The sequence below is a fragment of the Micropterus salmoides genome, unplaced genomic scaffold (genome assembly GCF_014851395.1).
Source record: "Micropterus salmoides isolate LMB-PRFRI ecotype aquatic unplaced genomic scaffold, ASM1485139v1 Ms_hic_scaffold_2, whole genome shotgun sequence".
NCBI lineage: Eukaryota > Metazoa > Chordata > Actinopteri > Centrarchiformes > Centrarchidae > Micropterus > Micropterus salmoides.
Genome location: NW_024041150.1, coordinates 19,208,833 through 19,222,038, shown reverse-complemented (window position 1 = coordinate 19,222,038; position 13,206 = coordinate 19,208,833). Strand labels below are relative to the sequence as shown.

General features: G+C 39.3%; 2 protein-coding genes across 2 annotated transcripts in view; both read left to right on the top strand.

Moving 5' to 3' along the window:
- Positions 1 to 3,139, top strand: part of LOC119912231 (C-type mannose receptor 2-like) — a 28,951-nt gene extending 25,812 nt beyond the window's left edge. Inside the window, exons 6-7 of the mRNA XM_038731329.1 lie at positions 1,351 to 1,586; positions 2,871 to 3,139. Of these exons, the coding sequence (XP_038587257.1) occupies positions 1,351 to 1,586; positions 2,871 to 3,034 (400 nt within the window). The 3' untranslated portion in view covers positions 3,035 to 3,139. The remainder of the gene's footprint in view (positions 1 to 1,350; positions 1,587 to 2,870) is intronic.
- The window catches only part of LOC119912224 (macrophage mannose receptor 1-like), a 357,347-nt gene that overhangs the window by 335,768 nt on the left and 8,373 nt on the right, over positions 1 to 13,206 (top strand). Inside the window, exons 13-20 of the mRNA XM_038731319.1 lie at positions 3,169 to 3,426; positions 3,937 to 4,194; positions 4,923 to 5,057; positions 8,539 to 8,781; positions 8,873 to 8,972; positions 9,242 to 9,477; positions 10,130 to 10,387; positions 11,088 to 11,342. Of these exons, the coding sequence (XP_038587247.1) occupies positions 3,169 to 3,426; positions 3,937 to 4,194; positions 4,923 to 5,057; positions 8,539 to 8,781; positions 8,873 to 8,972; positions 9,242 to 9,477; positions 10,130 to 10,387; positions 11,088 to 11,342 (1,743 nt within the window). The remainder of the gene's footprint in view (positions 1 to 3,168; positions 3,427 to 3,936; positions 4,195 to 4,922; positions 5,058 to 8,538; positions 8,782 to 8,872; positions 8,973 to 9,241; positions 9,478 to 10,129; positions 10,388 to 11,087; positions 11,343 to 13,206) is intronic.

Genomic DNA, 13,206 nt, shown 5'->3' with positions numbered 1-13,206 from the left:
ACCAGTTTAGTTCAAGCTTATACTTAATGTTCTCAATACTGGACAAGTAAGCTAGGCAGTAATGAAATGCAGCTACTAGTTAGCCTTCTCCCTTTAAATGTAGCTAACGTTAATGTTACGTTACATAGCAGCCAAAAGACATTCCTGCTCAGCTGTCTGAATGGGAGGGGAAACGTTTGCTAGTGCTAACCGGCTTCACTTTTCCAGCAGTTTGGGAAAAAACAGACAGACGTTTCTTGGTCTTGAGAAGCTAACACACCTTGATTTTATACCGGAGTTACGTGCTCTTAAGAGCACCTGTTATGTGGATGTTCTTTGAAGAACGAGGAAAGGAAGCTAGCCAAAAGTTTAGCGTTGCGTTAAGTGCTTATTTAGAGTGCGAGCAGCACACAGTGCAAGTGAAAAGGTGAAAACATTAGTGCACTGATGTCAGAATGCACCGCCCACACCACTGCTTCTGAATGAATATAGGGGAAACACTGATTTCAGCATCCCCCCATGTTCAAAGTCGCTCCTACACCCTTGCTATCTTGTATTATAGGGACTGGTCATGTAGTGCTCCACCTTTTGCGGTGTGGGACTCAGGTAATGTGGGGGCCTTAATGTTGAGTATCAGCCTTTCAACTACATTTTATGCCAAACTGACATTAAAAAAAATAAAGACAGAAGCTTTATCCTTACCGATCACAGAGTAAAAGTGAACCACCGTTTTACCTGACTAAGGATTAACATTGTTCCTGTACAGCTGGGTAGGTCTCTATTCACTATTATAATCATTAAAAAGCAAAACAGCAGGGCTATATAATGTTACATTTAGTAGTAAGTTAGGCAGCGTTAGCTAACTAACATTACATTAGGAACAATCCATAGCCTACATTTATCTGGATTTGTTTTAGGGTTTGAAAGGGGAATAAATTGAACCTCTTGTAACTGTAATTATTACAAGTTCCCCAGGAACAGCGTTTCACCATATCTTGTAAAAATACAGCAAATAAAAGCTGGAAAACGACTCGTTTTGCAGTAGAGTCAATGGAGCGTGACCTCAGTTAGAGCGAGTCCTGTACTGCACTGTAATTGGTTAGCTGCGTATTTGGGCCGTGGCTTAGCGAAGGGTCAATTGTAAGATGATTATGTTGCACTGATTTTGAGATATTAATTAACAGCTATGTTGTCCAGGTGGCTGAACACTTTACCAAATCCTTAAATAATCACATAAACTACAATGTTATATTTCCCACCAATCACTAACAATGCAATGCAGTGTCTAATTTTCTTTTGTCTGTAATGTTTTACCTCTTCAGTTCTACTCAACTCACCCTTGATGTGTATATGCTACTGTTTCTCTTGCAGTATACAAAATCAGGCAGAAAATGACGTCATCACAAAGCTGGCAGCTAGTGACTTTGTGTGGATCGGTCTGCACTGGGAACAAGTATGGTCTGATGGGAGCACCTCTCTATTTCAAAACTGGGACGGTGGGCAACCAGACTGTACAGGGCAGTGTGTCACCACAGTGTTCAGTGACATAGGACGCTGGTCAGAAGACAGCTGCTCCCTCACTTTCCCGTTCATCTGTTACTCAACAAGTAATGTATCTTATTTCTACTCACACACTGTATAGAGATTCATTGTTGCATTAAGGCAGTTTACATTATATGATAGCAATTCGTACCTTTAAGATCAGATTCACACTGAATTTCAATTTGTGTACATGTCTATTAAAGCAGAAACAAGAATGTTCTCTATTTTTGCTGTTCTTCTGCATGTCAGGCCAAATACTGATCAGAAAGTTCTATAAAGCAGATAAACTTCATTCATCATTTTGTAAGCAGCACAGTATTTAAAAGTTACATTCATAAAGATATGGCTTTCATTTCTGTAAGATTAATGTTTGAAATCTATAAAAATGACAACCAAAAAATGAAACAGGCAAACAAAATTCAAGTCAAAATATAGCCGCAAGCGGCGATTTGCGGGTTCATACCTTTTTTCGAAATATCGCCATCAAAATAATTTCACACACATGGTTCAAGGAGGAGATGTCAAAAATGTGTTTTGCAGAGCACATTGAGCTGCACCTGTGTGAGAAATTTCAAGTCAATCGGACTTACGGCGTGAGGGGCGTAGCCTTTCAAAGTTTGCATTTTTAAGCCTTATTTACAGCACCACCATGTGGCTGATTGAGTTAATTTTTCTATGGAAGCTGAAGCACGCCATTTCCAGTTATTCCCCCAAATTTCATGTTTGTAGTTCATTCCAGCTCACGGGAATTTGAGCCGGTACTGCAGACAACAAATAATAAAAACAACTAACTACTAAACGGTATGAACCCTAATAAAATGAATACTCTCATTACTCTCAGTACAAAAATCTGCTTGAAGAACAACAAGAAATACAACAAATACCATACACATTAAAATCAATAGCTTATAGCTAGAGCTTACTGAAATGTGTCCCATCAGTATAATACTGTTTAAATTGAGAACATACAGTCGATTGAACCTACTGTACAAGAGTATATCAATTAACTGATATACAAGTGGTGGTGGTGGATCATGACTGGGAATTATGTCAGTGATTGTGTCAACATGCACCAAATTACATTGTGTGTTGGATCAAAAAATCTGATGATTTTAAAATCTTGTTAGTGTGACTGTGTAAAACTAAATGTATTTTTCTAATGTCCTCCTACTTGAAATCATGTACTGTATTGGTCCACATATTAAACTCCTTTATTTCCCCATAGTGATCCAACTTAAAGTGCTTTTTTTGCCCCGGCCTTTCTGTGTGGAGTTTGCATGTTCTCTCTGGGTGTTCTGGCTTCTTCCCACCGCAGGCTCGGTTGATTGGTTACCCTAAATTGTCCTTAGGTGTCCAGGGTGTACCCTGCCTTGCGCCCGATGTCAGCTGGGATTGGCCCCTGCGACCCTGTACGCAGGATAAGTGGTTGATGATGGATGGATGGTACATGTCCTATGAAATGAACGCTGAGATGTGGTTAGGTGTAAGATGTGACACAACATTCTTACCTTAAATAATTGTTTCTCTCATAGCCACCATTAGGTTTTCTTAACAAAAGTCTTAGTGGATCAACCTTAACAGGAGCATGAATAAATATTCAGGTAAAGTTTTGGTTGATAAATTCAGTCACTTCTCTTCTTCTTTCAGCTCCTCCAAAAACAGAAGACTTTAGATCAATAGGACTAAATGAGACCAGTATCACTCTGCAGTGGAATAAAGTGAACAACAACTTCAGCTTTATTCTCCAGTTTAATGGTGCAGAGATCTACATCACTGCACCAGATGGAGATGGACCAGTAACTCACACAGTCTCATCTCTCACTGCTGCAACTGAATACACATTCACTCTCTTCTCTGTGTTTGAGAACGTCAGAAGCAGTGGAGTAAACATTACTGCAGTTACCGGTAATATATGTCACTTTATTTCTATGCTCTGTATCTGCTTAGCGAGCCATCATCTACTTTTCAGAGCACCAGTGTAAAACTAAGACGTTTCTACTGGGTATAATATTCATTAAAGGAATGTGCTACTTAACAACATGCACTTTATTGCATGTTAATTTAACTCAGCATTGTTTTGGCCAACACTGTAAAATAATTTTTTACATTAAGAATAATTTCTTTTGAAACTTTTGGTGCATTGTAATTATTCATTTATAGTGGAGTACATCTCTGTTGTCATTTAAAGTATGATGGATATGACTACAGAATGTGACATCTGGATCCAGAAAAAAAACATTCATACTCAGTAATACAAAGAATTGTTTCACTCGCTCTGTTCCTGACAGACAGCTTTAGTTTGTATTTATGTGAGGAAACAAAATGAACCATCTTTAACTGACAGTGAGAACACTGTTACTTTTACTGACTGTTATTTGTTAATACATGTTTAAATGCTCTATTTGTCTCTCTCAGCTCCTCCAAACGCAGAAAACTTCAGACCAACAAGACAAGATGTCACCAGTATCACTCTGCAGTGGAATAAAGTGAACAACAGCGTCAGCTTCATTCTCCAGTTTAATGGTGCAGAGATCAACATCACTGCACCAGATGGAGATGGACCAGTAACTCACACAGTCTCATCTCTCACTCCTGAAACTACATACACATTCACTCTCTTCTCTGTGTTTGAGAATGTCAGAAGCAGTGGAGTGAGCATTACTGCAGTTACTGGTAAGATGTTTGACTTCATTAATATGTATTTTTTGCAACTTTGGAAGCAACTGAACAGTTTCCAGCAGTAGTAGTTTAACCTTGTTACATTTAAACATTTTTCTTATTCCTTCTTCATGTAATTAACTTCATGTTTTCTTTTCGTGTTTTTTTTCTAAAACGACAATGTTAACATAACATTACCTTGTCAGCCCTTGTTATTATTTTTACTTATTTTCTTTTTTGTATAAATTCAAAATGTATGCTTCATTTTCTTTCCAGCTATGATATATGATGAAAAGTTTGTCTGTTTGATTTTAAAGAGATATAAGCAAATTATCAATACATCTTAGAATATTCTTCTTTCCATGTAATCAGACATCTTCCTAAAACATTTCTGACTCAGTACTGCATATATAGTAAGTGTTTCTCTGATAAACTGAGACAATACAGAAAATCCTAAAAACACATTTGTAAGTGAACTGGTTCATTTTTTATTGTCAGTGGTAAACAGTGAACACCAATTTACTGACGCAGGGTGAAACCTGATCTGACTCAAGCTGATTACTAAACTAAACATTAAATCCAGCAGGGCTGTTTAGTTAAGTTTGGTGAAGCATCCATTGTTTCCAGGCTCTGTAGTCAGGATACAGTGACTGCTGCTAGCACACAAAAATCTCACCAACGAGTGAATTGTATTGTAAAACCCCACAGTACAGCTGGACTCAAATAAATATGCTTTGTTTTAGGAAATCGTCAATACTACTTTGAGAGTACGCCACTGAACTGGACTGCAGCTCAGAGCTTCTGCAGACGGATCTACACTGACCTGGCTACCATAGAAACCTATACTGACGTCACTTCTGTACTCTACTACTGCACAGGCAAGTTATAAAATTGGAATCACACACTGTGCATAACATTAACATAGTGTACACTCACCTAAAGGATTATTAGGAACACCTGTTCGATTTCTCATTAATGCAATTATCTAATCAACCAATCACATGGCAGTTGCTTCAATGCATTTAGGGGTGTGGTCCTGGTCAAGACAATCTCCTGAACTCCAAACTGAATGTCAGAATGGGAAAGAAAGGTGATTTAAGCAATTTTGAGCGTGGCATGGTTGTTGGTGCCAGACGGGCCGGTCTGAGTATTTCGCAATCTGCTTAGTTACTTGGATTTTCACGCACAACCATTTCTAGGGTTTACAAAGAATGGTGTGAAAAGGGAAAAACATCCTGTATGCTGCAGTCCTGTGGGTGAAAATACCTTGTTGATGCTAGAGGTCAGAGGAGAATGGGCCGACTGATTCAAGCTGATAGAAGAGCAACTTTGACTGAAATAACCACCGAGGTATGCAGCAAAGCATTTGTGAAGCCACAACACGCACAACCTTGAGTCGGATGGGCTACAACAGCAGAAGACCCCACCGGGTACCACTCATCTCCACTACGAATAGGAAAAAGAGGCTACAATTTGCAAGAGCTCACCAAAACTGGACAGTTGAAGACTGGAAAAATGTTGCCTGGTCTGATGAGTCTCGATTTCTGTTGAGACATTCAGATGGAGTCAGAATTTGGCGTAAACAGAATGAGAACATGGATCCATCATGCCTTGTTACCACTGTGCAGGCTGCTGGTGGTGTTGTAATGGTGTGGGGGATGTTTGCTTGCCACACTTTTGGCCCCTTAGTGCCAATTGGGCATCGTTTAAATGCCACAGCCTTCCTGAGCATTGTTTCTGACCATGTCCATCCCTTTATGGCCACCATGTACCCATCCTCTGATGGCTACTTCCAGCAGGATAATGCACCATGTCACGAAGCTCGAATCATTTCAAATTGGTTTCTTGAACATGACAATGAGTTTACTGTACTAAAATGGCCCCCACAGTCACCAGATCTCAACCCAATAGAGCATCTTTGGGATGTGGTGGAACGGGAGCTTCGTGCCCTGGATGTGCATCCCACAAATCTCCATCAACTGCAAGATGCTATCTTATCAATATGGGCCAACATTTCTAAAGAATGCTTTCAGCACCTTGTTGAATCAATGCCATGTAGAATTAAGGCAGTTCTGAAGGCGAAAGGGGGTCAAACACAGTATTAGTATGGTGTTCCTAATAATCCTTTAGGTGAGTGTATATACACTGAATTATATATGTACATAACCGCCAGAAAACAATTAAGTTTTTGATAAGCTTATGTAGCATGGCTAGATTAGTTATGAATTTTAATAAATTTATTAGAATTAATATCCAATTAAAATCAGTCTCTGGACCTCTAGGTAGCTTTTAATAATTATACAATTATTACTAGTGATCAGTTAGTTAATAATCGCTCAATTATCTTAAATCAATCAGTCAGTCTCATATCTAAAGGGTCAATTCTCTTGGCAGGGATGTGGAAATAGGCAACACACACAGTTCTTGATTATATTACAGTGAATTTATTCTCTAACTAACGCGATATAAAAGGGTGGTTAAATACAGGGAAAATAAACAATTGCTGAACAATGAGAAATGGAGGTTTGATTGTGGGAAGCATTTGACTCATACGGCATAGGAGAACTAATGAAAGTAAGCTATGAGTTTAGGAGTTAAAAGGAAATATTTACGGGACATATCTAACCACAGAATGTTTGTTGGGTCTTACAGCTTGTCGACGGCCTGCTTTGGTCTGTCCCACGCTAGCTGCCCGATCCTAGCTTTTTGCTAGGGATTCTCTGGGGTTCTCTGTGTCTGACTGAAAAAAACGCGTCCTCCGTCTGGCAATTCGGCTGTTTTCAGGTTTCCTTCGTTGCCGCTGGCGAAACCACGTGGCTTGGTCTCACCTCTGTGAAGTTGGCTCGACGAACAAGCTTTAAAATGGAACTTGGTCGTTTCTGAATTAGTCCTGTGTAACTTAACGGATTGATAACTTTAACAAAACAAAAGAAAGAAAGAAAATAAAACAAACTGAGGGGCAGATCGATGTCGCGGCACTTCGCGTGTGTAGTTTCAAGCGAACGAAGGCCTGTTGCTGGTCGACTCTTAGGGCGTTGCCTGGAGAGGCACGCCGGACGCGTGCTGAAGCGTCCGAGAAGAACGCGAACGACGTCGCGTGTCGCTCTTTTGTTGCCTGGGGCGTGGTTCCCCAGAGGGCGTTTCAGTTTTCCTGAGGGACTGCCTTTCTAAACTTAATGTCTAAAAGGAAAGAAATCTATTTGCACGTATTATAATCAAATATTTTCCACAATCGAACCTCAATGGTCAAACGGTTGTACTGTTCTAAGCATTTGGTAACAGGAAACAATTGTCACATTATTGGTCAGGATATTTATACATTTAACGGCATTTCCAACAAGGGTATGTAATACTTATTTCGTCCACTTGGGGGAGCTCAGGTTACATGAGGAAAGCTTAGATTAATCCAAGATCATCTCTCCTTAGGAACCGGGGAATTATTGTTGATTCATCCTTAAATTCAAGCTGGCGATTAAGAGTATAATAAAACATTCCTTTATCATCATTTCTAAAGGAATTTTGTAGGAAAGTATTATGAACAAGCATTGATTACATTAGATGAAGGAGTGTCTTGCTGAAAATAAAAACACTGCAAAAGTAACTTATTTAGATTCTTTTCAGCACTAATATCAACAACAGATAGCAACAACATGTTAACATAACTACTCAACTAGAGGCAAACGTAATCAAGTAACTAAAGATTTAATTAAACTTAATTAAATGCTTTGAGTCTTTGGAGACTCCAGTCTTTGGTTATTTAAAGTTCGGCTTCCTGGGTTATGTCACAAGTGAGTGAGACAGGGAGTATCCCTTTGATGGAGTAATGAAACACAGGCCCAGTTTAGTTGCCATGGTTACATGTGTGTGTGGGGGGGGGGGGCAGTTTTGATAGGCTGTTCAGGGAAATGCTAATCGCTGGTTCGTGTCCCTTTGTCAGTTTAACAGTCAGGCCCCGCGTTATCAGCTTCGTAGATCAAAAAGGTGCCAGTTTTACGATCAACTGCCCAGGCATAGCACTTAAAGAAAGCAACTTTGACCCCCTTTCCCGTTGGGGTCTCCCCTGCAGTCTGTTGAAGTTGATCTTTAACACCCCTGCTCTTCTCTGGGGGAGGAGAGAGGAATTTGGAGTAGCTCCAAATTTATTCAATATAAAATGCACAAATCCACACCGTTGTCCCACTACACTTACTATGATTAGATAAAATTATAAAGTATGACCATGTGGAATGTGAAAGGCCCTCAATGAAAAATAGAGGAGACACGTAATTTAAGGTTTTGCTCAGTTTATTCATCTACATTTTAGTTCAATTCAGCAAAATCCAAATCCAGCTGTTATATAATGAACATCTGTTTGAACAGGCAAGGCTTGGATAGGCCTCTACAGTGCCAACTGGAGATGGTCCCTGAGTAACAGCAGCATCTATGGTGAAGGAGAGACAGAGTTTAGAAACTGGGCACCTGGATATCCCTACAATCCTTATGGACAAAAGAACTGTGTGCTGCTTCAAAGCTATTACTATCACTATTACCACTTCTATGAATACATTGGAACGTGGTTTGACGTTGATTGCTACTACCCCTTCTACTCTGTGTGCTACAATGGTGAGTTTTCTTATAGTGTAAGAATTAACAAAGGGCTAAATAGATCTTCTGCATAGCACATTGTTAATAAATTCTCTCAATATATTTCCAGGTTCAGTAAATGGCAAATCATCCTTTGTAAAAGTCAAAACACCTTTGAATTGGATTCAAGCTCAGAGATACTGCAGGGAGAATTACGTCGATCTAGCCAGGTACAGTGTGCACTGATGAAGACTCCAACACATACAATAGTTCAGTACTGAACCAAATACTTAATTATAAGATGATTATGTTGCACTGACTTTAAGTGGTTAATTAACAGCTACGTTGTCCAGGTGACTGAATACGTTACCAAATCCTTAAATAACCACATAAGCTATAATATTATATATGATGAACTGCAGTGTGATTTTTTTTTGTTTGTTACGTTTTACCTCTTCAATTATTCTCGACGCACCCTTGATGTGTGTTTCTCTCGCAGTGTACGAAATCGGGCAGAAAATGACATTATCACAAAGTTGGCAGGTTCTGACTCTGTGTGGATCGGTCTGCACCGGGAACGACTATGGTCTGATGGGAGCCCCTCTGTGTTTCAATACTGGGCCAGTGGGCAACCAGACAGTGCAGAGCAGTGCGTCACCACAGCGTTCAGAAACTCAGGACGGTGGTCAGATGATAACTGCTCCCTCACTTTACCGTTCATCTGTTACTCAACAAGTAATGTGTCTTATTTTTACTTACAAGCTGTTTAGAGATTCATTGTTGCATTAAGGCAGTTTAGTTATATACAGTATCTCACAAAAATAAGTATACCCCTCACATGTTTTTACATATTTGATTATATCTTTTCATGGGACAACAGTGAAGAAATGACACTTTGCTACAATGTAAAGTAGTGAGTGTACAGCTTGTATAACAGTGTAAATTTGCTGTCCCCTCAAAATAAGACATCACACAGCCAATGTCTAAGCCGCTGGCAACAAAAGTGAGTACACTCCTAAGTGAAAATGTCCAAGATGGGCCAAAAGTGTGAACATTTTGTGTGGCCACCATCATTTTCCAGCACTGCCTGTCTTGGCCAACATATTAAGCTCCTTTATTTCCCCATAGTTGTCCAACTTGAAGTGCTATGAATTTTTAATTCTTCTTTTATTGTTCATTATGGATGTCCTGCGATACACACACCGTAATGTGTTTAGGTATAAAATGTGACATTATTGCTAATTCAAGCGTGTGTCTTAAATAATTTTATCTCTCATAGTCACCAGTATTTTGTTAACAAAACATACAAAATGGATTAACCTTAACAGCCAGATGGAACATGAATATATATTCAAGCAATTCATTCCCTTCTCTTCTTCTGTCTCAGCTCCTCCAAAAACAGAAGACTTCAGACCAATAGGACAAGATGAGACCAGTATCACTCTGCAGTGGAACAAAGTGAACAACAGCTTCAGCTTTATTCTCCAGTTTAATGATGCAGAGATCAACATCACTGCACCAGATGGAAATGGACCAGTAACTCACACAGTCTCATCTCTCACTGCTGGAACTGAATACACATTCACTCTCTTCTCTGTGTTTGAGAACGTCAGAAGCAGCGGAGTAAACATTACTGCAGTTACCGGTAATATATGTCACTTTATTTCTATGCTCTGTATCTGCTTAGCGAGCCATCATCTGCTTTTCAGAGCACCAGTGTAAAACTAAGACGTATCTACTGGGTATAATATTCATTACAGGAATGTGCTACTTAACAACATGCACTTTATTGCATGTTAATTTAATTCAGCAATGTTTTGGCCAACACTGTAAAATATTTTTACTTTAAGAATAATTTAGTTTGTATTTATGTGGAGATACAATGAACCATCTTTAACTGTCAGAGGGAACATTGTCACTTTGTTAATACATGTTTCATGTTATAGCAGAAAATTGCATGTGTTGTATTGTGTTTTATCCTTAACCTTTCCTCTCCTATACTCCTTATGTTGGTCTGTCCACATTTACTAGGGTTTACGTCAGAGCTGTGAGATTGTTTTGGTGTTTTCCTCTCTTGTTGTTCCTCTCCTCTCCTTGAATGTTCATTCAAGGCAGAGAGAGGATCTCTGTTCCCTAAAACATAGAAACCTAGACTGTGGTCTGTATATGTGTTGTAGTACTTCTCTGTTTATTCTCTTTTGTTAAATAAATTCTTCAAAGACAACGGTTGGTTGTTACTCAATTCTTTCCACGACATTTCACTGCTCTGTTTGTCTTTTTGGAACATGGAACATGAATGAATATTAAAATCATGCAATTCATTCACTTCTCTTCTTCTCTCTCAGCTCCTCCAAATGCAGAAAGCTTAATATCAACAGCACAAGATGTCATTAGTATCACTCTGCAGTGGAATAAAGTGAACAACGTCAGCTATATTCTCCAGTTTAATGGTGCAGAGATCGACATCACTGCACCAGATGGAGATGGACCAGTAACTCACACAGTCTCATCTCTCACTGCTGGAACTACATACACATTCACTCTCTTCTCTGTGATTGAGAACGCCAGAAGCAGTGGAGTGAGCATTACTGTGGTCACTAGTAAGTTGTTTGACTTTACTGATGTATATTTAACCAGGTTAAAATTTTCATCTTATAACTTGGGAAGCAACTGGACAGTTAATAGTACTTATCAGCAGCTTTTCGTTGTCACATTTGAACATTTTTCTTATTCCTCCTTCAAGTAATTAATTAACTTGATGTTGTCTTTTCTTCTTCTTTTTCATGTTGTTCTGAGCACAATGTTAACATAACGTTACCTTGTCATTCCTTGTCATTATTTTTACTTATTTATTTTTTTGTATAAATTAAAAATTAGTTCTGGGCAACAATTAAGAATTTTAATTGCGATTAATTGCATGATTTTATGCGATTAATTGCATTTTATGCGCAAAATTGAATAATAAATTCTAAAGTAGTGTATTTTAATTTAAATTTACTACTATATACACAAAAGTGCAATGACATGTGGTTTGCAAACACTTTCAACAAACAAGGTGCTTTTTACCAGCAGTATTCCCTTTACACAGTAGCAATAAAATATTTCTTTTAAATCTCAACTTAAACATTAATGTAATCAAATCAAATATAAAACCAAAGCTATTTGCCCCTGCCAGGGCATTACCTTTTATCTAGCTTGTTAAAACAAGTTACCATCAGAATTCAGGGCCACAATCATAACGTCATAACAGGCTCCTTCTGAGCAACAGGTTAACATTTTTTCTGAACACGTATCAGCAGAAACATTTTTCTTTTATCAGGGAGCATCAACAGTCTGTGTTCAGTAGCAAGTGTCCCTGTTAGAGTGAGGTGAAGTAGTCGAGCACAGGTTCATAGGTAGCTTTATTGTCACACATGCACAAGTACACAGTGAAATTTATTTCTATTGGAGCAAGCCTCCGGGCCGCAGCTAGATTCAGCGTCGCCACTTGCTTTCCAGAAAAGAATTAATGCAGACAGCAACATAGTACATGACATAACAACATACAATACATAATAATACACAAGACAACACACATTACATACAGTCACATGGTGGGATTTTTTGAGGTGACGTGAGGAAGAGAAATAAAGAGGGAAGTTTCGAGGCAGTCACTTCGGTGTGTGTGTGTGGGGGGGGGGGGGTGTATGGTGTGAGTAAGATAATGAGTCTGTTCATTATCTTACTCAGTCTTTGAGGAGAGATAAACCAATGCGCAGGAGAGGATAGGAAGGCCAGCTGCAAGTTGTTTTCCCGCTGAGACGGAGGAGGGGCACTAAGACAATAATTTTTAATCCAATTTAGGTTGATTCGGTAACATTTATCCGGATCAGTGTCCTTCAATCGCTCTCATCCTCAGCGTCATACGTGCATCCAGTTCATGTAGTGATTTCGACATTTATTCTAATTTCATTGACAGACCAGTGGTTACTCTCAGCAGCTCACCAGACTGCGCCCTGATGGTGTCAATCCTCCTCTGCTCTTCCACAGACCGGTGTGAGATGTTACGAAACAGTTCACCGTTCTGATCAGCCCTTTGATGTAAAACCTTCAGCTTTTCGTTCACCCCATTTAAGCACTCTTTAAGTTCCCCAGACAGCTTTTGGGTAAATTTCCTGGCGGCTGCCTGGCTGTTACCAATTTTACGATATATTAGGGAGATTCCAAGCCCGATAATCAGGAAGCCCACTGACAAAATTCCAATTATCCATAAATCTTCAATGTCCTCCACAGATAAAACATCCAAGCAAACCGCTTGCCAGGTCTCCCACAAGTCGCGAGCGTAGCCTGCAGCGAATGTTCCACTGGGACAGTTCGGCTCACCCGGTGAAGCACGTCTCTGGGTGAAAATCTTGTCAATAGCGCTGAGTGACCAGTTGATTAATTCCATTTTGATGGTTTCAGGAGAACAGCAGGCAGGTGGTC